Genomic DNA, 24,673 nt, shown 5'->3' with positions numbered 1-24,673 from the left:
AACGTCCTTTACACAAACACCCTCATCTTGACCATCTGCCATCTCCACAAACATGTGTTGTGCTTTGCCTTCTGCTTGAGGTTCTCTAATTCCAGACAGATGGTTTGGGGAATGAGCCTGAATGTGGATCTACAGTGGTTAGACCTCTCCGGGCATGTTCCTATGTTCTCTGGAAGGGTGAGTTAAATGTTCTTACTTTCTATAAAACCAGTAGATTATAAAACCCTATTTCATTGTTAGACTGACATGCTTTGTCAGAAGTTATCCTGAATTCCTATCTGGCCTCCAGAAGAATAAGACACTTGACCAGGATTACAGAGGAGCTCAGACCATGCTACACGATGCGGGAACACAGGGAGCAGGGATGTATTCACTGAGAGCACTGACACTTCCATGATGGGAACCTCAGCCACTTGTGCTGATGGCTGTTTTCTTGAACTTAAAAGGAAACTATGGGCTCCTTGGGGACTGATTAAAAAGAGGTGAATGAACAGATTTTAAAGGCCAGTAACTCTGCCATCCATTTTGCTCAAAGCTAAGATCTCATGTTCTCTCTGAAACCTGGATAGAACAGGAAACCAGGGTTAATCATGCCAGGATCCTCCAGGGCCAAATGCTTCCCAAACCATAGTCACTGGCCTTTGCCCTGCCTGCTTTTCGCAGCAGCTGGAGGCAGACATGGTCACACCCAGCTCTTGGCAACAAGCTGAGCTCCTGAGCGGGGAGCTGTGCCAAGCTTCAGGGTTCTATGCATGAATGCCCGCTTTCTGAGGCTTGTTCAAAGGGGCCACACTGGCCCACAGAGACTAACAGGGAGGGGACAGTCAGAGAACATAGCCCAGTGACATGGGTTTATACTTTAAGAGAGGGGAATTCCAGGGTGGGGTCTCTGCTTCACGCTGGGCTCTGTAGGTCCCCCCATTTGCCTCTGCTAAAGTAAAACAAACAATAGAACAGCTTTGTATCCCTACCCCAACAGTTCTTCCTTCCCTCCTGTTTGGTACCTAGAAGGCAAAGGGGGCAGGTGTGAGCACAAACACCTTTGTCCCCTAACCCTTCGAACATTCGATTCATAGTGGCATTGTCCCTCAAGCTCCTTCTGCTTTGGCTCCAGTAGTCCTCTTCCTCTCCCAGATGGAGGACTGCTGCTGCTATTGGTGAAGATAGGCATCCAACCAGAGCTGCCCTGACTCCTTCAGTGAGCTGTAGGGACAAGAGTATAGGGAGGCGTGGGCTGCATCATCCACCTGCTACATGTCCCCTTCCCCCTAGATGTTTACATCCGCCCACACACACCCCTCCCTCTCCTGCTTAGAGGAAGTTGGCCTGGTCACAGACCAGTACCACTCTGTTGTTGCCATGGTGATGCCACTGCAGATGACGAGCCCACCCCACTCCGTGCCACATGCCCATCATCCTGCCTTTCTTCCCTGCTGCCAACTCCCCAGGCTCATACTCACTAAACAATGTCAGCGAAGGCTGAGAGCAGGGGCTTGGACTTGTACTTGATGCCGTACTTGGCGCACAGGGATTGCACCAGGGGTGCCACTTTGTGGTAGTTGTGTCGGGGCATCGTAGGGAAGAGGCTTCAGGGACAGCAGGGTAGTTAGTGGCTTGTGCTCCCCTGCCCCTCCCCCACACCCTGCTTCCTGGGTCTCCCTACTCACTGGTGCTCAATCTGGAAGTTGAGGTGCCCACTGAACCAGTCATTGAAGGCTGATTGGTGAACGTTGCAGGTTGCCTGCAGCTTGGGGAGAGAGTCAGGGAAGGGCGATGTCTATCATCAGAGTGCCCGGTCTTCCCTAAGGAGGCTGTCTGGAACTGGCCCCCATCCCTCTGGCCACCCCCTTCAGTGGGAGAAGTCTCCAGCTAACAAGGCAATGCTGTCTGAGTAGACTGTTTAGCTATTACTGCCCACCCTAACCCTTTTAAGTAGTTTTGGCATGTCCAGGTCTTCCAAGAGACTGTACCTTACCTGGGTGGAGACCCAGTCCACATTCCGGTCATGATCAATGTGCATGGGGATATGGTTCATCTGTGTCACCCACACAAACCAATTGCTCTCCAGGAACCTGTTGAATATGGCATACAGCCACAAACAGTACAAGCAGAGCACATTGTTCTTTCTTATCCCAGCAGCAACATCAGCCCGTGCATGACAATTCCCCGAACACCCCCTATTCCCAAGACCCCAGCATGGCCCCCCACCACCTGCACGTTCCCTGCCAACTGCTACATCCCACCAGACACTACCTGACAATGAAGAAAAGACCCAGGAAGCCTTTCAGCCCCAGCAGGGGCATGTAAGTGAAGAAGACACGGGCATAGAAGCTGAGCATCCAGGCCAAGTCCTGCAGGGGAAACAGCATGGCACTGTCCCAGCAGCAGCTACTCCTTCCCCTCCCCATCTCTTTCTGCTGTAGCCACCGCCTCCTCCTGGTGTGCATGTCTGGCACTCAGTGTGACCCTTGGCTTGCCTTGCTGTCTGTCCTGAAACCTCCAAATGCTGCCAGATGGATGTTTCAGGACCAAGGCCCTGTCTGTACTAATGGAAGCTCCAGGTCCTTTCCTGCAGTGAGCCAAGCCCCATACTCTTCCCACAGCACTTGAGCCCTGTGCACTGTGTCCAGCGTCCACGTACATATCTCAGTTCCCCACCTGTCTGCCCAGAGCTTGTCTTCCCCATCTCCTATATCTGAGGCCAGCTGGAACGGCAGACCCAGCCAGACGCCCCCTCTTTGGGGATTCCCCACGCCTGTTCTGCCTGCATGTCTTCTCTCCGATCTATCACCTCCAGCTTCATCCTACATTCTCTGAAAGCTGGGACCCTCCCCCAGGACTCTGTCCCTTTGCTTTCTGCTCAGTCCTTGGAGGGCTGTGCAGCTTGGGAACCTCAGACTAGCCCCATGAAGCCTGGCATGGGGAGGCAACGACATGCCTGAGCCCAACCCATTTAATCTCATGTAGAGATAAGCATTTCCACCCCATTGGAGTCAGCCTCTGTGCCCCACAGAGCACACCCTTCCTCGAGCAGGGGACTGGAAAACCTGGTACCTGGGACTTGCAGGCCAGGGATACTCACCACCCATTTCTTCCGCTGAACAACAAAATAGAAGATATACCACTGGAAGTAGAGAGGCAACAGGGCTGGGGGTCCAACTGGGAAGGAAAAGGCGACAGGGAGAAGTGAGCCACTGGGGGTGACAGAGGACTGCTATGGTGAGATGACCCCCAGCACAGAACTGCCTCCTGCCAGCCCTCCTCGCCGCCTCCATCAACTCAGCGTGGGCAGGACAAGCCTGGGCAAGGCCAACTCCGCAAGAGGGTGCCAGGGAGGCCAAGGGCTGGGAGCAATATCCCTTCCTCGTGGAGGAGGACATGGGGGAGCTTAAGCCTCAAGCATGGCATGTACCCTACGCCTAGGCCTTTGAAAGGGCACATTGATACCCTCACAGTGCTTGGACCGCAGCCCTGTCCTTGCCGTCCTGTCACATTCCTGCTGCTCCACCAGGTCAAAGGGCAGGGGAAGAACCTTCAGTCTGAGGCACTCCCGATGCTACTCCAGCTACTGCATGACAATCCCCATCCATACCTCCTCAATACGCCACAGATTCTAAAGTTCTTTTCCTCCCTCCCTTTCTGATACTATTATATATGATGTGTATATGTGAGTGTGGGTCATGGCGCACATGCTGAGATCCGGGAACACACACACACACAGGCAGAGGTGGTGACTGCATAAATTGGTTCTATCCTTCCACTGTGAGTCCCCAGCTATTAAGCTCAAGTTGTCAGGCTTTTACCAGCGAAGCCATCTCGCTGATCTCCCATCTTTGTTTTTGAGACAGAGTTTCTCACTAAATGTGGGGCTATTCTGGCTGACCAGTGAGCTTAAGGGATTCACCTGTCTCTGTGCCCCTCACACAGTTCCTAAACCCTGTACTGGGATTACAGGCAGGTGCTACCACCCTTGGACTTTTATGTGGGTTCTAGAAATCCAAATTCAGGACCTCAAGTTTTCACAGCAGGCCCCAGCCCTAAAATAATAGCAATAATAAAGCATAATATTTATTATTATTATGGTTTTTCAACACATGGTCTCTGTGAAGCCATAGCTGTTCTGGAACTAGCTATGTAGACCAGGCTGGCCTCTAACACACAGAGATCCACCTGCCTCTGCCTCCTTAGTGCTGGGATTAAAGGTGTGTGTACTACTGCCCAGACTAAAATTATTTTTTATGGAAGTCATTATCCAACCCTTCGACCATGTCCAGCCCTCTCTAGAAGGGACAGTTGACAATAAATAGTTCAAACAAATTCCTTTAATTCTTCCCCTCTCTTCCTTTAAAAACTTGAAATCCATGCAGGTGTGGTGGCTTGTATCTATATAGCAAGTCTGAAGCCACCTGAGTTACACACACCCTTCTCAAACAAAGCCAAAACAAAACAACAAAACCCACCAAGGAGTTATAAATCCTATCTGAGCATTATACAGCAGGCTTTTTGTTGTTGTTTGTTTTGTTTTTTGAGACAGGGTTTCTCTGTATTGTTTTGGATCCTGTCCTGGAACTAGCTCTGTAGACCAGGCTGGACTCGAACTCACAGAGATCCACCTGCCTCTGCCTCCCAAGTGCTGAGTTTAAAGGCGTGCACCACCAATGCCCAGCATATGCAACAGGCTTTTAAAGCAGGGACTATATAATCAAAATATCTTCTGCTCAGTTCCAGCATTTCTCAGGTCCCACTGATGCCCGAGGCATCATCCTAACTGACCCCACCTTTGTGTGACTAGGTTTAAGACAAAACTAGGCTTAAAACTAAACCAGGAGACCCCTGCTGACCACTCAGTTTCTTGAGACTGGAGGACGCAGGTGGGGGGTGTCAGCAGGCAGTCCTTCCTCCTAGGCCTACCCTAGGGGACTCTGCTCCTCCCATGAGGCCCCATCCCTGTGGCTGGCACTCACTCAGGAAGAAGTACTTGTGCTGATGGTTGTATGGCATGTGCTTCTTCTTTTGTTTCCCAAGCTGTGAAGAAACAAGCACAAGTAAGCAGCAAGACCAGACATCCACCCCTCTCCCCACACTGCGATGCCAGCTTCCCCTGCTCAGATACCAAGGCCTACTTCCGGAACCTACAGCTAGCTGCTGCCTTTGGAAGGCACTGGCAGGCCCAGCACCTGGAGCCAGTGGCCCTGGATGGTAACATATGAACGTACTGTGACAAGGAACACAGAGGAGTGTACAGAATGTGTACAGGATGTGCTCTACAGGACTCCTGATGGCTATCTGAAGTCTCTGTTGAATGGCTTCCAGGTGTCCAGCCCCCTCCTGCTTCTGGTACTCTTTGGACATCGGAGTCCCTATGGAAAACTATTTTTGCCCCTGTACAGGTACTTGAGTCTTTCCAGCACACTCTTTTGGACTCTGTCTTTTTTTTTTTTTTTTTTTAATTTTAGTGTATGGGTCTCCACCACTTGCATGCAATGCCTACGGAGGCCAGATGAGGGCAGCAGACTGTCTGGAACTTAACAACTGGGTGAGCTCCCAAGTGGGTCCTGGGATTCAAACATAGGTCTTCTGGAAAGAGCAGCAGTGCTCTTAACCACTGAGCCATCTCTTGACTTCAACCTGAGCTTCATAAACCCCCTTGAAAGTGTAATATATGTAGAAAGATTACCAAGAACAATCCAGCAATCAAGTTTTTAGCAAAGCTTTGCTCCACTGGGTGGGTTTTGTTTTTGTTTTTTAAAGTCAAACTACTGAACTGGCTGGCCAGGAGTCACTAAGCCACTCAATCAGCCCAGAGCCCATCACATGGCTCATACACTGTGCTGCTTCATTCCATGGCTCTGGCATTTCTTGCCCTGATTAGTTTTGGTGACCTCAATCCAGAGCACAATCTGGCTTATCCTCTCACATAGCCACAAATAATTCATCAAAACCGAGTTCTGTTCAAGAACTTTGGCTAGACGACATAATTTCCCTGCATCCCTGGAGTCATTCAGCAAGCACTGGAGGAGAGGGGTTGGCACTGCTGCGGTCACTGTCTTAGGAACTGAGGGTACAGAGGTGAGCAGTATGATGTTCTCGTCTACATGTATCTGGTAACTTGAGGAGATGAGGCAAATTACAGGTACAGAGAGGAGAGCAGGACAGGCAGAAAGGTAGCAGCTCAGGCCTGCTTTCCCTTGGTTCCTGATACCTGAAAGATGAGAAGGGCCAGAAGTGCAGAAATCCAAAGAAAAGTGTTCAAAGCACAGGGCACAGCCAGAGTCAAAGCTATTGAGACCCAGCAACCAGAAGGCTAGGAAGGCCAGGTTACCCAGGCCCTCAGAAAGCTCCGGTAAAATCAAGGGCATGCGTAATCTGCTCTGTAGCCCAGGCGGGCCTTGAACTTGAGTATAGATTGTCTGCTCTGTGTTTCATGTTTGGTGGCTTTGTCAGGAGGTGGGGAAGTAAACTGCAGGTGCAGTTTCAGGGGCCAGTGAGGCAGAGGTGGGCCAGGTAGGCTGCTATGGTGTGGTGTGGTTTGTTCCCCAGGTGACCATGCTGCATGCTTGGTCACCAATGCAATGATGTCAGGAGGTACCACCCTCTGAATGGACTCACGTGATTCCAGGGGGAGCCTAGTGAGTCTCCCCTTGAGAGCGAATTTTTTTTTCTTTTGAGACAGGGTTTCTCTGTGTAACAGCTCTGACTGTCCTGGAACTCGCTCTGTGGACCACGCTGGCCTAGAACTCACAAAGATCTGCCTGCTTCTGCCTCCCGAATGCTGTGATTAAAGACGTGCATCACTAATGCCAGGAGAGAGTGAATTGCTTTAAAGTCAGCAAGATTACCTGTGGCTTCCTATCTCACCCTAATTTCTTTCATAGCCACTCCCACCAAAGTCTAGCTTCTCTCACAAGGCTCTTCCCAGAGGTCAAATTTGATGAGGCTGCTCCATCTTGAATTTGCAGCCTCCCAAAATAGATATCTTTTCTTTACAAAAGTACCCAATCTCAGGTATTTTGTTATAGTAACAGAAAGTGGACAGTTTATAAGATAGAGGGGGCACTGGAGCCGGAGAATTTGATGGAATTAAGATATAGTCTTGAAACAGGTGAACAAGCCATGCAATATTATTGACCAAGGAGATCCCATAGAAGAAAAGCACCCCTTTTGGTTAGTGGGGTAAGTGGGGAACTGCTATAGACAGGGATCCTGTCCACGGCTGCTCCCTCAGACAGTGATCAAGTGCTACTATGATCTGCCTCACTGTGCTTAGACTCAGAGTGTCCCCTGTACCTCCTTGTTCTCCAGGGTGTTAGGAGGCACTGGGCAGAAGCCACTAACCCGCGGCATAGCTACCTAGTTAAGCTGTCTCCCGAGAGGCCAAACCATGCCCATCTCCATCCACCCTCACCTCTCTCTGTGTGTGGAAATGAGGGAGAGGTGTATGCATGTGTGAAGAAACACTTGCCCAAGCATGTGAAGAGCAGAGATCAGCTTTGGGGATCTCTATTGATCTCTACTGTAATTTCTCAATGAACCCAGAACTCAGTTTTTGCAAGACTGGCTGGCCAGCAAACCCCCAGGATGACCCTGTCTTTAACACTCCCTGTCTTGTACACCTGGTGCTGGGTGTCACAGCTGCTGGGCCTGGCTTCCTCAGATGCTGAAGAGCTAAGCACTTTACCCACTGAGCCATCTCCTAGTCCCTTTTCTCTCTTTCTGATGTTCGTGGACCAGAGTTCCTTGGAAACCACAGAACCAAGAACCAGAAAGGCCTCCCCTTTCCTTAAACCCTCTATGGTGACAGAAGTGCTCAGCGCCCTAATGAGTAATCTGTCCTGTTTCAGAATGACACAGGCCAGTTCCCCACCATGCACTGCAGAGGGGAGCACACACAGCAAGCCAATGCTTGGGAAGCGAGAAAAATGGGAGCATTAGGGACAGATGGAGCCCAAGCTATGAGTGCCCTGTGCCAGCACAGCCCGTGCTGCCAAGGCTCTTCCACACAGCACGGCTCTGCCAGAGAGGTCAGGGCAGTCGGGCTATCTTGAAATCATGCCTGGAAATGAACTGTGCTCAACAGCTTAATGCAAACATCTGCCATTAAGTTTGTGGGGGGGGGAGGGAAGCTGGCAGAGCTCTAGAAGGGTTTTTAATTAACTTTTCAAGGAATTCCACTGGGCATTTGGAACTTTCTATTGCTTATGCTGGGCCAGTGCAGCAGCTCTCCACCCTAGGATGTTCTTCCTCCAGCAGTTACACTGTAGCGTTTGCTCATAGCCTCAGCTGACCTCTCAGAGCCAATACTGATGATGTCAAAGGACAGGGAAGGCCCAGGAGGGAGAGAAAAGGTATAGCTGCCCCTTTATCCACAGAGATTGCTTCCAAGGTGTCCAGACACTCAAGTCCCCTGTATGAAGTGGCATGCTACTCGTGATAACTGACACATGCTCTCCCAGCATGCCTTACAATAGCCCTACAGATGAGGCTTTGCTCTCTTTCTTTTCTTGAGGCTGCTCATTATGTAGCCCAGGTTAGCCTCAAACTATTAATTCTCCTGCTTCCACTTCCTATGTGCTGGGATTACAGGTATGTACCACCATGCCTGGCTTCCTTCCTGCCCTCCCACCTGATCTTTCTTTCTCCATCTCTTTTTTGGTGCTGTGTATGGAACCCAGGGCTTTACTCCAGCCAGGCAAACACGCTGTCACTGAGCTATCCCCAAGCCTCCTTTCAGTATATAATAAATGCTCTCTAGACCACACTTATACCTGATACCAAGTAAGGGCTATGTAAAGATAGTTGTTATAATGTGTTCTTTAGAAACTAATAACCAAGAACAGTCTAGAGCCAGGGAGATGAGAAGGCTCCATGAGAGGGCTCAGAGGGTAAAGCATTTCTGAGGAACCCTGATGACCTGAGTTCAACCACTAAGTTTGACAGATACTGTCACACAATGATAAATAAATAAAGTTGAAAATCCCGGTAGGGTCGGTGAGATGGCTCAGTGGGATGGCTCAGTGGGTAAAGGTATTTTCTATGTAATCCTGGTGGCTTGAGTTTCATCCCTAAGACCACATAAAAGTGGAAGGAGAGACATGACCCCAAAAGAGTTGTCTTCTGACCTCACACATGTCATGGCACAGGTGCCTGCATGCAATAATAATAAATTAATTCAAAACAGCCTGCATATGTTCAGGATGGATGTAACTTTTTCTTAATATTTGCTTAAATCCACAGATGCAGAATCTCAGGATACAGAAGACAGCCGTACTCAGAGGGAGTGTTCTGTGCACTGAGACAGTAAAGTCACAGACAAGGCAGGCTGTGACACAGCAGGGCATCCGATGTAAGAGACAGAAACACCAAAAGCAAGGGGGTGGCTTCCCAGGGCAGGGGTGTTAAGCAGCAGCCTGAAGAGGTGTTTTAGTCATCTTCAAAGATGAGCAGGGGCTTGCACAGAATGCCCTGTCATTCACTGAATCCTTTGCAGAATGGGGTACCTTTGTGTAGTAGCTGTTTGCTGACTGAGTCTGTCCTGGACAGTAATGGTTTACAGCCTCTCACCCTCCACCATTTCCAGAAAGCAAGAGCCCTACAGCCTAGCCCCTAGTCCTGCCTTGGATGACAACACTGAGCAAGCACTTTCCTTACACCTGCAGAATAGGCGACTCTCTGTTCCCGTCTGCACTGACACCCAGCTCACCTCCACGGAGAGGACCTTCCCCAAGGCGAAGAACAGGGGATGCATGTTGATATCTGGGTCTTTGCGGAAGCAGTTGGGCTTGGCGTGATGCTGGAAATGCATGTGGTTCCACCAGCTGGCAGGAGCCCCCTACAGAGAATTGCAGATGAGAGTGAAAATCCAGTGTTCAATTCTTAGCACCCACATGGCAGCTCACAACTGTCAGTGACTCTAGTCCCTGGGATCTGATGCCCTCACTGTGACATACAGACATAAATGCAAACAGGGTACCTGTATACATAATAAATTAAGTATTTTTAAAGAGAAAGAAATCCCAGTGTCATGAGCATTTCTCCCACCCTCTGGCAGCCATGAATACTGGGGTTTGGGGGAGCCCCATCAATTCATTGACCTTCAGGTGGCCAATCACAAAATGATGTAGCAGGTGGTTCCATGTAGAGGTGCCGAAGACTGACAGGTGTCCAAAGTCATGCTGTAGCCAACCTGCCTGGGCCTAAAACAGAATGGTTAGTGCTCAGAGCAGCCCGTACCTAGGGTGCCCCCCACAAAGCTCAGCAGCCTCTCAGCCTCTCCATACTGGATTGGTGCACTATCTCAAGGGAACCATGGGTAAGCCCTCTTGGCCCAATGGGTCACATGTAAGTGGAGGCAGACCACAGTCCCCTCTTTCCTCTGAAGTGCCATGACTTAGGATAGACCAGTATCCAGAATACAGACTGCCAGTCCAAATCCTGGTGCTGGACCATGACTGGCATGCATGGAGTGTGGTAGAACCTGAACCTGAGATTTCAGAGAACAAGCTACACAGGAAGAAGGGAACCCAAGGAAGGGAAGCTGGAGAGGCTGTGAGAGAACCAAAACATGCTCATGACTAAAGAGAGATGAAAGTCACGCACGAAAGAATGTGTTCCCTCCCTGTGCCAACGCTCCCGTGTATCTTCAGATCCCAGGCAGGATTCTTGGCCTTGATGTTTTTCCTAGAAGCCCAGGAATGCCAAAGGCACTCACCTGAACTACACTGAGCAGCACCGCACAGAGGAAGAAGGGCACCAAGGACGTTCCAAAGATCCAAAGAGTGAGCCAGGCAGCCACATCCAGCAGCAGGATGTGGAGCAGGTACAACAGGAAGAAGAGGTGATTGGCCTTCATGAGACCCATCCGCTCCACCGTAGCCCGCAGTTCCCGGAACTCATCAGTTAGCTCTTTCTGTGGGAGAGTGGGGCTATAATCCTTCTCGTCAGCACCCCAACCCTCACAGAGAACCTCCCAAGGAGGCAACTGTGGGAGGTCCACAGCCTCTGGCAAACATTCCCTGATGGGAAGGATGGTCCTGATGGAAGAAGCTACTGTGAACGACATCATGCCCAGCAGCTAAGCAGACTTAATTTGGGTCCCCACTGTGTGATCCGTGGCTCTGCAGCTTAAACTCTGAACCTCTATTTTCTCACTGTACATACGTAAAGATTATTATATTAGTTTACATGGGCACACGGCACTAAGTAAATGGGTCTGCTGTTGTCAATGCCATCATTGGAAGAAACACAGGTACCTGCTTCAGTGGGCTTATCACCCCATGACTATTCTAGACTCCCAAGAACTGTCACCTGTCCTATAGTCCTATGCAGGCATCTGCCCCCTCTCCCTCCACAACCAAGTCTCCAAACAGCAAACAGGGTCTCTCACATTCTTGGTGGGTTCAAAGCTGGGCTGCTCCGGAGCCAGCTCTCCAATCAGAAGAGAGTTCATGTACTTTCTCACAAGGCCCTTGTTGATGTGGAATGCCACAAAAGGATCCTGCAAGAATGGGGAGAAGACAATGAAGACCTTCCCGGCCCTCCACACTCCTAAGGGCCTCACGCCAAAGGCCACCTCCCTCTGGCTACTGCCCTTCTAGCTGTCTGCCAGCCTAGGATCACCCAGCATTTGGGTTCCCATTTAAGGACATGACACCAAAAACTGGGAAGCTTCGCCTGGATGCCATACAGAAAGACCTGCCCAGGCTGGCCTTCATGTCTACAGACTCTTGATGCAGGAATTTAGTACAGGAGAAGCAGCTTGCAGGAATAGGTGAGATTATGGGGCTTTTGCTCCTACAGTACTTTCAACAAGTCCTTTTTTTCTCAGCCAGCTTCCCTATAAACAGGAAGACTCCCCATGCCCGAGCTGGAGAACTGTTCCCATTTCTTCCTCTTTGGGCACAGTTTCCTAGTTCCCTCAACATTAATCACTCATTGTTACAGAGTTAATATGGGTTACACAAGGTGGGTGGGAAGACCTCAGGCCTTAGGGAGAGAGGCTGCAAGTGGAGGCGGGGCCATGGGCAGTGGCACCACACATCCAGACCAATCGCTGTCTTTGCCCGGGCCCCCAAATCACACTGAATGGGAAGCCTAGGCAGTGTGAGCAGAAACTCCACAGACAGTGAAGCATACACAGTCTGCTCCATTTGTGCATGCATCAGTAGGACTGCGCTGCCCTCTGGACTCTGGAGTGCTCACTACTAGTGACTGGCTCTATCTAGCCTGGTCTCTAAGTCTGTGGGGTTTTGTTTGCTTGTTTATCAGAGTGCCCTCTGTCTCTCAGCATCTAACTTCAAGGGCACTGAACCCTAGTCACCCCGGAAGCACATTAGACTGACAGAGAAGGAATAAGGGGTAGAGGAGATTGGGTTAAGGACTTAGAAGGAAGGTGGACCCCAAGGTAGGAATCCAACAATTCTGCCACAGAGCGCTCTGCTCTAACTTTAGCGTGCCAAGAAATAAATCAGTCCTGGTTCCACCCTCGGCTGTGAGTAAGGATATGGTCTATGAAGAGAACAAACAGAGCCACCAGACAGAGGCTGGGGGTGGCACCGACTCGGCCTGCATTAAGCAACAACAGAAAAGGAACACTATCCTGCTAAGTGTCTGATCACCCAGGGACCTTCTTCCCGAAAAAGTTGGGAAACCTCCCACTAAGGGTCCTAGGACAGTTCTGGGATTCCAACTTAGGAGTATGCGGATGCAGACGCCCCCCACTGTCACACCTCTCCGGTTATCCACAGTGACTGATGCCCGGAGGCTTTCTTGGACAGGCTCAGGTTCATACCCTACCCTCCGGGCTTCACAGCGTGTACCTCCTGTAGGAGGTGCCAAAACACAGGTTCTCAGTGTCACCCCTATCGTGAGCGTCCCCTCCGGCTCCCTTCCCGCCCCGGATCCCAAGTGGGGGCCGGCTCTCCAAGTCAGACAAGGCTGAGTTCACCATCACAGCCTTGCAGACAGGACGTGACCGATCCCCTCTCCCTGAACTGACTCCTCCTCTGGCCACCCTAGGCAGCACCGCGGTCCGGGTGCCCAGCAAGCTCGTTCCCTCCTAGTTCAGCTCGGGAAACAACCCACGCCTAAGACTTCAGAGGCAAAGCACGGACGTGCAGCCAGCCCTTTGTTTGAGTGTGCCTGGCGCGGGCCTCCATATCCAGCCTCGGTCTCTCCCACGCTTGCATCCCAGGTCCGAAGGTTTCTCTTCCCGCCACTGTCCCGCCCCGAGGGCAGACGCGCCCATTGTCCGCGCTCACCGTGGCATCCTGACCCGCATAGTGGCTGATGACCCGAGAGCCCCCCGGGTGGCGGCGGGTAAAGTCGCTGATGTTGTACACCTTCCGGTCGATCACAAGCCACCGCTCCTTCTCCCGCCCGGAGTGCTGCGCCACCTCCTCCCAAGTAAAGTAGCGAGGCTGGTGGAGTTGGGTCGAGGCCGGGATCGGGGTCGGCACAGGATCGGGGGCCATAGCGGACCTAGCTAGGGAATCCGGAGCTGGAGAGGCGCGCGCTCGAGGCCGCGGGACAGCGCACGCCTGCCTCGCGATTTCGGGGAGCGTCGGGCTGCTGAGAGCGCGCTCCCGGATCCCGGCGTCCGCGCGCAGGGTTTTCAGCACCCTCGGCGCGGACCCCGGCGCGCGTTCCCATTGGCTGAGCCGAGTGGCGTGGGGCGCGAGCTCCGCCTCTCTCGGGCCAGCATGGACGGACGACCCCGGAGGGATTTCTGCTGCTTCCAGAAACCGATAAGCGCCCCCTCGCGGGTGCCAGAAAATGATCACCAAGGGATTCCACTTCTGATGTGGCTGAGCATCGTAGGGACTAACAGGATAACGGTTCCTGTGGGTGTATCACAGCTTGCTGCAGCTGAGGCGAAGGGCCCAAGTGTGCCTAGGAGAAGCTTGGTGTGGGCGCATGGTGGGCTCATGAAAGAAAAAATAATTTGGAGACAGGTTTTCATTTAGCTCAGGCTGGCCTCAAACTCACTATGTAGCTGAGAATGACCTTGAGTTTGTAATGCCCCCTCCCCCTCCCCCGAGTTCTGGGTTTACAGGCAAGGATTACCACGTCCTGTTTTATGCAGCGCTGGAAATTAATCCTAGGCAGTGTTTATGCTAAGGCAAACATTCTATCAATCTCTTGTCCCAAGGAAATGCTTGACAAACTAAACAGCCCTTTGAGCAACAAAACAGCATCCTGATCCTTTCCTAGCAAGGTAGACAGGGAGTATGTGTGGACAGAAAAGGTGATTAACGTAAAGAAATAGCCTAGTTGGCTACAGTTCCAGGGGCATTTGCCTCACGTGGATGAATTTGAACACTCCGCAGCCTAAGGCTAGCGGAAGGCTATGATTAGCCAACATTTTCGACTTAAAAGGATGTAGTACTTAGAAACCAGGAGATGGGTCAGCATGATAAAGGCCCTTGATACCCAGTCTGAAAACGAGTTTAATTCCAGAGATCTACGTGGTAGAAGGAGAAAACCAGCTCCACAACTTGCCCTCTGACCCCCAAGCACACATACACACCCACAGTGTGGAGGAGCAGGGCTTAGGATAGCAAGAAGTGAAGGGAAAAATAAAGCTTTCTTGATGACAAAGTGATTTGGAGAGAGCTACCTGTGTCTAAGGTATTTCAGGAGGCAAGACCTTGATCATCTTTATTCAATTTTATAACAGCGATACTTCCAAGAGTCTGGAGACCCCCCTACCCTGTGTGCAGTCTGGGACCCTCACCTCTGTGAGTGAGTATGTGTGTGTTCCCATGCTCATGCACAGGTATGCAAGCATGTGTGGAGGCCAGAAGACAACCTCCTTTGAGACAAGGTCTCTGACTGGCTTTAAGCTCACCAATTTGGTTACACATGCTTGGCCATCGATCCCCAAGAAAACCTCCTACTTCCACCTCCCCAATGCTGAGATTCCAAGTGCTTTGCTGCCATGTCTAACTTTTTACATGGGTTCTGTAGATGAAACTCCAGTCCTCCCTCACATTTCCAAAGGAAAATTCAAGCACTTGAACAAGTGAGCCATCTTCCCAGCCCCAAGGAATCCTCTGGAATAGAGAGACACAGACCCAAAATTTCAGGCTCTGAAGTCAGTCATTTCTCTGATCTTGTTTTCAAAAAGACCCTGTCTCCAGGTTCTAGATTGTACAAGGTCTGGTTGCCATCAGTTGCTGAGTCTCAAAAGTACTGCTTGTACTTGGTAAATATACACTGTGGCACTGACATCATATGAACTGTGTCATAGTTTATAGTAACTATGCTGAGAATGATGGCTTCCTGCCCCTATTTCATAAATAGTTGTGTTTTCCTGTGGGAGTTGATGTGATTGCCATCAATAACACTGATTAAAATAATCCATTTGACTGACTTGGTTAGCTTTGCTGCCAAACCTGGTGACCTGGATTGGATCCCTGGTACCTACATAATGCAAGGAGCTAATTGACTTCTACAAGTTTGTCCTCTGACACACACACATGTAATTCATAATACCCTTACGTATGCACACAGACAGACAGGCACACACACAAAGTGATGGTTTAAAAGAAAATGGCCCCCAAGGATAGTGGCACTAGTAGGAGGTGTGGCCTTGTTGGAGTAGCTGTGGTATTGTTGGAGGAAGTTTGTCACTGTGGGGGCCAGCTTTGAGGTCTCATATATGCTCAAGCCACATCCAGTAAGTCAGTTTACTTCCTGTTGCCTGCAAGTCAAGATGTAGGACACTTGGCTACTTCTCAAGCACCATGTCTGCCTACCCACCATCATGTTGCACCACGATGGTAATGGACTAAACCTCTGACAATCTAAGCCACCCCAATTAAATGTTTTTCCCTTTTGAGAGTTGCCATAAAAAAAATAAATGTGATTTTAAAAATATAAATAAGATAAATAAAAATGAAGAAAGGCCAGGCTTGCCTTCTTTGTATAATTGCATATTGTTTTAACTTTTGTTATTTCTAGTTATTTTAGTTACATATTATGTTCTTCTGTTTTGTCCTGGGGGCAGGGTCTCTATATAGGTAGCCCTGGCTGACCTGGAACTCACCATGATGAACATTGCCTCTATATTGCAACAATCACTCTGCTTTAACTTCCCAAGTGCTGGGATTATAAGCAGGCACCACAGTGCTTCTCTAGTTTATAATAGAATTATCCAGTCTTGGTGACTGGATTTTTAGGAGACGTTAGGAATAAAGAAATTGTGAACTTTGTATCACAGCAGCAGGAGTGGTCCTCACCACTTATGTGAAGAGTGGTGAATCTAGTAATACTATTTCTAGAAGCATGTACTTCTCATAGTGGTTTGTCAGCATGGCATAGAGCCTGTTCACTAACAGTCCTATGTATTGCTAGTCTTTCTGTAATAAGGAGCTTTTCAGGGGGCAGAGCCCCATCCCTCTCTCTGCTCTTGTTTTGGCTAAGTGTAAGAGTTTTCCATTCTTGATAATAGTGCCAAACCATTCTGGCAGAAGAAGTATTCATTTCATGTGGACATTTTATCTTATTGTCTGGACACCAATATGAATAATAAAAAAACAGAGACAGATATTAGGGTTCAAGCTGACAATCAGAGAAGCAAAGCAGCCAAGCCACCAGAGAGCTCTTACCTCTCCCAAGGCTGAGGCACTGTGAGCTTATTCACATTAGGTAAGCCAGGAGGCAGAGTAAAGGACTGCTCACATTCAGATGACTTTTCCCTTTGCTTTCTTGAGTCAAAGATCCCAGGCCATAGAATGTGCCACTTACTTTCAGAGCAGGCCTTCGCTCCTGTTAATCCTCTCTGGAAACACCTTCACAGACACACCTAGAAGTGTGTCTCCTTGGTGATGGTGATCCAATCAAGTTGATATAGATGAAGAATAAGCATTGCTCACAAAGATGGTGCATTAAAATGCCAGCCATCAACTTATTTTTCTTGCTGAAAAATTTTCATCCAAGTTCATTTTACCTGTAAGCCTACAAAGGATGAAGACATAGTTTATTAGTAAGGGCACTTGTAAAACACTCATACACATTTTTTAAAAAGAGAACATAAGTTCCTTTTACTGGTAAGTGTATATAAGAAAAGCTATGTATCTGTATTTACTTCATGTTGAAATTTCTGGAGATATGGCTGTTTTAACTGAACCTTCAACATTATCACAAGTAATTACCCGAGTCACATGAACTTGGAAAGCATTTGGGGTCATTCTTATGTTCTGAGGAGAATATTTAGAAAAGCATGTTTACCTTAAATCCACTGAAACTGAGCTGTTTTACAGTTTAACTTGACAATAGTTGAATAAAATAGACAAAAATCAAATCTTTCAGACATATAAGCATTCATGTAGGTGGATGAGGAGAGCAGAGCTTCTTTCCATTTGAGACAGATCTGACTAGGCAGCCCTGGCTGGTCTGGAACTGACTAGGTACACCAGTATGGCCTCCTTCTCCCGGAGATCCACCTGCCTCAGCCTCCTGAGTGTTGCCCCCCCAGTCTAGATCCCACTTAACTCTCAGGTTTCAGCCATGTGTTAGGCACAAGTTTCCTGAACCCAAAGAATGTTTTCTGTCATGGTGGGTTAAAGCTCTTGACCATATTCATAACACAATAAAATAAGTAAAAAGATGTTTATTTAAGATGGCTTTGTTGGCTTTTTGTGATGCACCTTTTCCAGAGGTGATCTCTGGTTCATTTAGTCATTTAGATGCTTTTATACGCTGTTAAAGACCAGATCCCATTGATTTTTACTGTCTCAGTTTTTTGCAGGCCAAAGCTTCCTCACTGTAGCCATTACACTTCTAAATTGTCTTTGGTACTGATAGCTTTTCCTTCCTTTTTGAGGTGTTACTATGTAGTCCTAGCTGGCCTGGAACTTAATAGCTAGAACTCACAGAGACCCACCTGCCTCTGCTTCAGGAGTGCTGTAGTACTAACTCATTTTTTTCTCAATACACACATTCTGGGCCTCCTTGTTCTTGTGTATGAATTACCCAGTATTCTAGAAAATGGAATTCCAGACTCTCGAATTCTCAGACTTCTTAGATTTGAGGAGACTTCTTTCCCAAAACTACCCGAGCTTTCTTACTAGAGCTAGAAGAGTTCATTGTCAGGTCTGATCAAGTCATGGATCCTCTCCAGTTAGAATTGTTCAAAGATGATTTGAAAGCTCGAAACACAAATCCAGGAGCTGTCCTGGGAGTAGAACTGGCCCACGGCCTTACCATGCAGTAGTTCAATGGCCCCAGTGAGTAATTTGACTTGGTCCCTGGGTCCTCCTGTAGGGTCACTCTGGAGGACAACTAAATCCCATTCAGACACCAGTCTGTTAGAAGAAGAAAAGAAAATACCTTCAGACTAATTAAATTTAGCAGAGTCTATTTTTGATAAGAAAAGGTTTATGAATCAGAGAGTAGTCTGAGCCAAGAGAAAGTCCAGAAAGCTCCGTGCAGCCAAGTGAGTAGGTGGCATTTATGACAGGAAAAGGAGGTAGCTTACAGGAACAACCTTATTAGTAACATCTCAGCACTTGCCTATGGACACCACTCTGGGCAGTCTGCAGCCTGAGTGGCTGAAAGTTCAGCTGATGTGATTGAGACTGTCATTTGATACGAGAATATACTCTCTCAGGTTGCAGTTCACAGTCATAGTCAGTTCTGCTTCTGCTCACTGAATGGAGGTACTTATTTAAGAGGCGAAGAGAAAGCTGGATGGGGCTCACACTTTTAATCCTGGCACTCAGGAGGCAGGGGCAGACAGATCTCTGGGAGTTCCAGGCCAGAAGAGCTGAGGCTGGGGTAGGGGCTGATGGTAAGGGGATAGGAGTGGGAAGCTGACCCCTGCAGCTGAGGTCATGCCAGGTTCAAGGCTATTTGTGAGCAGGGCTTCTAGTGAAGGAGGGAGGGCACACTCAGCTCTAAGCTATGAAAACTTGCACCATTGTCCCAAGGGCTGATTCTCTATGAATCAAAATTCTTACTGTTTCACTGTCCAAGGTGTTGGGCCTGTTATGCTGCCTAAAAGAATTATCTGACAGCCTTTGCCAATATAGTGGTTATCACTTACTGAATTTGGTGGTGGTTGACAGGTTGGTAATGGCCTAATTTACTTAGTGAAAGGTTAAAAATGCCCCAGAGTTTTTGCAATCTTGTCTTCATTTCTGTCTTGTTTCTTACGTAAACTGAAATTCTATGTAACTAACAGAGCTAGTATCCCCTGACCTTTAGGCAGACCAAGTGAAAATCCCAGAACTTTCGAGCCTTTGTCTTCTAGCCTGGAAGGGCCCCAGGAGACTTTGCAACAAAGGCTAAAACTCTGATCTCTGGGTTTTGGGAAGAGAAGTGAGAACACAGCCTAAAGGTAGTGAGTGGGTCAGGTTAGAAGCTGGTGCTGCCCTGAGAAGACCAGTATGGAGGTGCTCGGTTTCCTTGGTTATCATTTATTTATTTGTATCATTTTGCAGGGCTCTTCAGATCTAAGGTCCTGTAAGGTAAGCAGCTCTCCCCAGCCTCAGCTCCTTTCTTTAACAAGCATTTTATGAAGCACTGTTACCAAGCTCTTTTCTCCACAGTGAAATATTTCCTCCTGAAAGGACTAGGGCAGGGGCTGTAAAAGTTACAAGAACATTCCCAGACCCTCAGCAACTCTTGAGCATTCTGCAAACATAAGCCATTGCAAATGGTGTAACCCTGAGCCCCTGCCACCCACGAGAGGGTGACACAGGACAACCTAGGGGAAGCTTGGCATTCTCGGAAGACAAGGGTATCTTCTATATACTGATGAGAGAGTAGATTTAGAATGCGGAGGGACGTCCCACCTTCCCATGGGGAAGTCCGGGTATGCCACCTTTCTGTAAAGGTACTATGGGCACCTTACTTAAGAATGACAGTCCCTGTATCTACCCCTCCGAATAGCTTGTGTAACAATTTGGCAGTGTGTAAGAGAGCTGTAAATCGTCCTGTGTTCCTTTGATGGAGTAATTGCACTCCTGGGAAAGTAGGGGGTGGGAGACTACACATGAAGGCAGAAATTAGTACATTTAATAACCAAAGTTGGAAACGTCCCCAAGTTCTGACCATAAGAAAATCTTCCGTTCTCTAGAACAGGCCAGCACAATGAGAACCAAGGAAGAAGTTTAAATGGTCAGGATGTGAGCTATGTAGACAGATAGAAGCAGAGTAGAAATCAAAAGTGTGGATTTCCTGATTACAATGATATAAGAAGGCACAGTCCCTGATTAACTTTTACGAGTTCCTACCTTTTTTTTCCTGTGCTAGGAGTTGATTGACCCTAGCACTGTGTATGCTGGACAAGTGCTCTTCCACTGAGCTACACCCTCAGCCTGGATTGACCTTTTTGGAAAAATACTTTGACTGATTTATTTAGAACCTTACAAATGCCCTCCGTGGTTCTGCACTTAGTGATGTAGCCTGTAGACTACACGCTTTAAGTTATTGTAAAGTTTTCATGTAAGAATACATTATACAATGGGGAAATTTCCCCCAGCCCTCACAGGCTCCCTTTTCACACCCTCCCTCTAAATTAGCCCCCTCTCATTCCCTAGACAGTTTCCCTTTTTCTTTATTTGGTGGAGGGGAAGGCAGAGCTCTGGTATGTTCTGGGGGGAGGTCACCTCAGTACCACTCCCCCATCTCTCTCTCCCCAAACCCTGCCTCATCCCAGAAAGCCACCGAACAGGGCTCCTCCCCAGAGATGCTCAAGACCACTCCCACAGGGTATTTAAACTGCTTCCCCTTACCCCCAGAAAAAGATGACGTGGTTTTTGGGTCTCTCTTCTCCATCTCCTCTCTGGGAGCCAGGAAATCATCTGGAGTGCTTTACCCATTAAACCTGGGCCTTTTCTAATTCAATTTGATTTGGTCTGATTTGGATTGCTGCATCAGCGGGAAGGCTTATCAGGGTGCAGAAACTTTTCAGTTAGGTCACTTGATATTATTTCCAGTTGCATCCATTTTCCCGAAAAGACACAACTTCATTGTCCTTTCCGACTGAAAACCAATCCCATTTTGTATGTATAGACTGTGCTTTCTTTAGCCATTCCTCTGGCAGACACCTGTGTTGGCTCCAGTCCTTAGCCGCTGTCAACAGCACAGCAGGAAATACAGGTGTGCAGGTGTCTCTATGCTCTGCTGACTTGGAGGCCTTGGGGTCAGTCAGGACTCAGGGTGGTAGAGTCAGTTCATATGGCAGACCCCTTTGTGTGTTTGGAGAAAACTTTATGAAGAGTGTGTGTGTGTGTGTGTGTGTGTGTGAATATGTGTGTGTGGATCAGACAACAACATAGCTGTCTGCCTTTCCTTCCACCCATATTTGAAACAGCATCTCCTGCTGTTTACTGACTGGCTGTTTAGTGACCCAGTGAGTGTCCAAAGATTCTCTGGTCTCTGCCTCCCATCTCAACATAGGCGCTCTGGGATTATAGATGCATACCAGCATAGCTCTATGCAGTAGGTGCTGGGGATCCAAGATCACATCCTCACACTTGCACTGAATCTTCCCTGCAGCTCCTCTATGGACACTTTACTAAGGAAAATGTTTATTAGGAAAACGATTCGTTGAACCAGTGTGTATGACATCAACAAAACCCCAGAAATACATTAATTACTATTAACTTAATGTTAAGCAGATATTAAAATCAACATGATGAAATTTCATCTTAGGCAAGAATTGTTCAATTGAAAGAAGGAAATTACAGGGGTAACTGCCTGGGGACAGAGGGAGATAACTTATACAGTCGTCAATACTTCCTGAACGTTTTAAATGAGTGTTACTAGTTTTTAAATTAGGATTATAAGGTTGCTCTAGAATATGAAAAATAAAAACCAACATAGCTAGGAGTAGTGGTTCCTGTCTGGCCTATAATCAAGAAGATGATGCAGGAGGATTGCTACAAGTTCCAATCCAGGCTGGGCTACCCTGAAATTCCACTAATAGGATGATTTCTTGCCTAATTCCACCTGTCAAACATTATTCATTGTTTTATGCAACATTTGTGGAATGTCAATTCGGTTGTTGTGGGAACACCTAGTCCAAGACAGTTTGTGTCCCGACCAATGAAGTCACAGGGATGGAGAGGGGATGGACCAACAAGTTGTAATTCAGTAGTTTATTTCATGTGCTTCTGGGCATTTCTTTGTTTTTGCTGTGTTCCCTTTTATCCCTTTTATTATAATTACATCAAATCTGATCTCTCTCTCTCTCTCTCTGTGTGTGTGTGTGTGTGTGTGTGTGTGTGTGTGTGTGTATAACATGCCTGCAGAGGTCAGAAGACAACCTGTAGGAGTCAGTTTGCTCCTTCCACCTTTGAGTCTCTGAACTCAGGTGGTCAGGCTTGGTGGCAAGTGCCTTTCCCACTGAACCATCTTGCCAGGACTTTATTGTTTTTGAATGTACTGTTTTGCTTTCAAAAATGTTTTATTGTCTAGCAATGCCCAGTGTTATGTCAGAAGCAGCCCCTTGCTGTTAACCCAAGGTTCTGAATGCATCCTTTTTCTTATGCCTGATTTAATTGATATTGTATTGCCCATCATGGCTTTAGGAGTGACAGTCTGCCACAGACATATACATATGTACAACTCAGGCTAGATGTTAGGTAGGGTATACCATGTTGGTTCTGTGGTGTTCTTGTGATGGTGGGTTTACCCAAGGGCACATTCCAGAACATGTCCCCTATCATGAACAATTTATGACTGTGTCCATTGTATCCTAGTTGGGAGTTCACTGTGGAATCTCACATGAATGTGTTGTACAGGGTTTTCCACCCAGAAAAATACAGGTCTGTGAGCATCAAGTCCTATTGCCCCCATCCTCCCACACATACATGATAAATCACAGGATAAACCCCTTTTCTAAGCCTGCCTGGGGCCTGGTAGATGACTCCATTACCTCTGGGGTTCTGCTGATCCTGAGTGATTTCTCAGTATTCATGATAAACATCATATGCTTAATTCCAGGTTGACATTTGTGACTACTAACTGTTATCCATGAATCTGCTCTTCAGGTAAAAGACTAAAGCTCCAATGCCAATTAGAGTCAGGTCTAATTTGGCAAATAGAACACTGCTAAAAGTCATTGAAATAGCCTGGGATGGGTGCTTCAGTACTTGGCTGTTTTGACAGAGTTGTACTGTAATTGCTGGATCATTGATGCATTGTGCTTTACAATGTCGGCAAGCACAGGAGGAAGAGAGCTGGATGCTTGGTCAAGCCCCTCCAGCCTCCACAGATCAGAGTCACTGTAGGGAAGCTGGTTTTGTGCCAAGGTTGGTAACTTGCAGGCCTGCACTGAGCACAAAGTAGGAGTTAGCTAAATGTTTCTCCAGATGAACATCAAGATTGTTATTAGACAGCATGTCACACAGTGCCCAGCTGAGGAGCAATGTCCCAAAGCTTCTATTCTGTCACAAAGACAGAACCAGGGGCAGGATTCTTCCGTTTCCCCATGTTGTAGAAGTGCAGGAGATTGAGAGGGGTCTGGTGGAGGAAAAGGTCACAGAGAACTTAACCAGTTTTCCTGCTATTGTTCCACAGAGTATTAAAATGTGGGGCGAGAGGGACCTTGGCGGGTGAGGGACAAACACTCCATGCAGACAGAGCTTATGTGGGAAGTTTTATTGGGGGAAGGGAAGGCAGTTGAGGAAGGAAAAGGAGAGAGAGAGGATCAGTGGGTGACTGGGAGTGGGCAGAGCTGTGTCTTTTGTGCCTGTGTACAAAGCCAGGGTACAGCCTACCTTGTATGCAGTAGTGACACACCGCCGGGATCCCAAGGGTAGGGGCCAGGTGTACCTGGATGCTAACACAGAGCACAGATACTAAGAGGTGGGTCTATTGAGATGTTATGGAAGATCAGGAGCTGGAGTCACACCATGGAAAACTGGCAAATGGGGCTGTGATTCACCGCTGACTCCTTCCTCTCTTTCAGATCCTCTCTGAAGGAGTTCCTAGAAATCAGGTTCCGAGTATGCTTCTGGTACAAGACCCCCAGTTCAAAGAGGAGAATGGGTCTGTCTTGCTTTTCCAGCTTCTCTGACTACCCTCTTGCTCCTAGCACCTGCCTCTTTCAAATGAAAGAAAGCAAGTTTCAGGCCTTCAGGTTGCTCCTGGGAACTGATCTGGAGTGCCTCAGGCTTCATGAAAGCACTTTGCGATTTTTTGTTTGTTTGTTCTTTTTTGTTTTGTTGTTTGTTTGTTTGCTTGTTTTAAGAAAGGGTCTCACTGTGTAGCTCCGGTTTTCCTGGAACTCATAAAGATCTACCCCATAGTGATGGGAGTAAAGGCTAATTACTACATCCAGCCTTTGTGGGTATCTTAATACAACGCTGCACAGGGTCTCATATACAAAACAAAAATGCTAGCCTGAATTTCAGAATGAGGGGATTCTTCAATGTAGCATGTTATCATTGCATGCCGCGCACACTCACACATACACTTATACGTGCACTCATTGAGCAATTAAGCAATTTCATCACTGTGCAAGCAACATAGACTAACTACCCTTACCCAACTGAGGCAAGATAGATACCCCCATCACTTGTTATAGACTGTTTGTGCTACCAAGAAATGGTCAGATAAAGAATTCACAGATAAGAGTTCAGCTCTCCAACACCCACATGAAAGCCATGTAAATATTGTGAGCCACTTATAAGCCCAGCATTAATTGATGAGTTCTGGGCTC

At 48.0% G+C, this 24,673-nt stretch overlaps 1 protein-coding gene across 1 annotated transcript; it reads right to left on the bottom strand.

Annotated features, from left to right (window-relative positions):
• Positions 1-846: 846 nt before the first annotated feature.
• Positions 847-13,582, bottom strand: Fads1 (fatty acid desaturase 1). Its single transcript, XM_051193923.1, has 12 exons — positions 13,257-13,582; positions 11,384-11,494; positions 10,709-10,906; positions 10,092-10,193; positions 9,701-9,829; positions 4,965-5,025; positions 3,083-3,159; positions 2,254-2,351; positions 1,976-2,072; positions 1,668-1,747; positions 1,461-1,586; positions 847-1,203 (listed from the first exon to the last, which is right to left on the bottom strand). Exons 1-12 carry the CDS (start codon positions 13,467-13,469, stop codon positions 1,152-1,154), a joined length of 1,344 nt encoding a protein of 447 aa, XP_051049880.1. The 5' UTR covers positions 13,470-13,582; the 3' UTR covers positions 847-1,151.
• Positions 13,583-24,673: the final 11,091 nt, after the last annotated feature.

The sequence above is a fragment of the Phodopus roborovskii genome, unplaced genomic scaffold, assembly GCF_943737965.1.
Source record: "Phodopus roborovskii unplaced genomic scaffold, PHOROB, whole genome shotgun sequence".
NCBI classification, from domain to species: domain Eukaryota; kingdom Metazoa; phylum Chordata; class Mammalia; order Rodentia; family Cricetidae; genus Phodopus; species Phodopus roborovskii.
This window is presented reverse-complemented; position numbering and strand designations above follow the sequence as displayed.

What these genes read in the sequence shown, in the direction of transcription:
- Fads1 (XM_051193923.1), bottom strand. Translation starts at nt 13,469, where the DNA reads ATGGCCCCCGATCCTGTGCCGACCCCGATCCCGGCCTCGACCCAACTC. An exon ending in GCTTTGAACCCACCAAGAAT is followed by an intron (nt 10,907 to 11,383) that starts GTGAGAGACCCT and finishes ACTCTCCCACAG; the next exon opens with AAAGAGCTAACTGATGAGTT. An exon ending in GCCTTCGCTGACATTGTTTA is followed by an intron (nt 1,204 to 1,460) that starts GTGAGTATGAGC and finishes TTGTCCCTACAG; the next exon opens with CTCACTGAAGGAGTCAGGGC.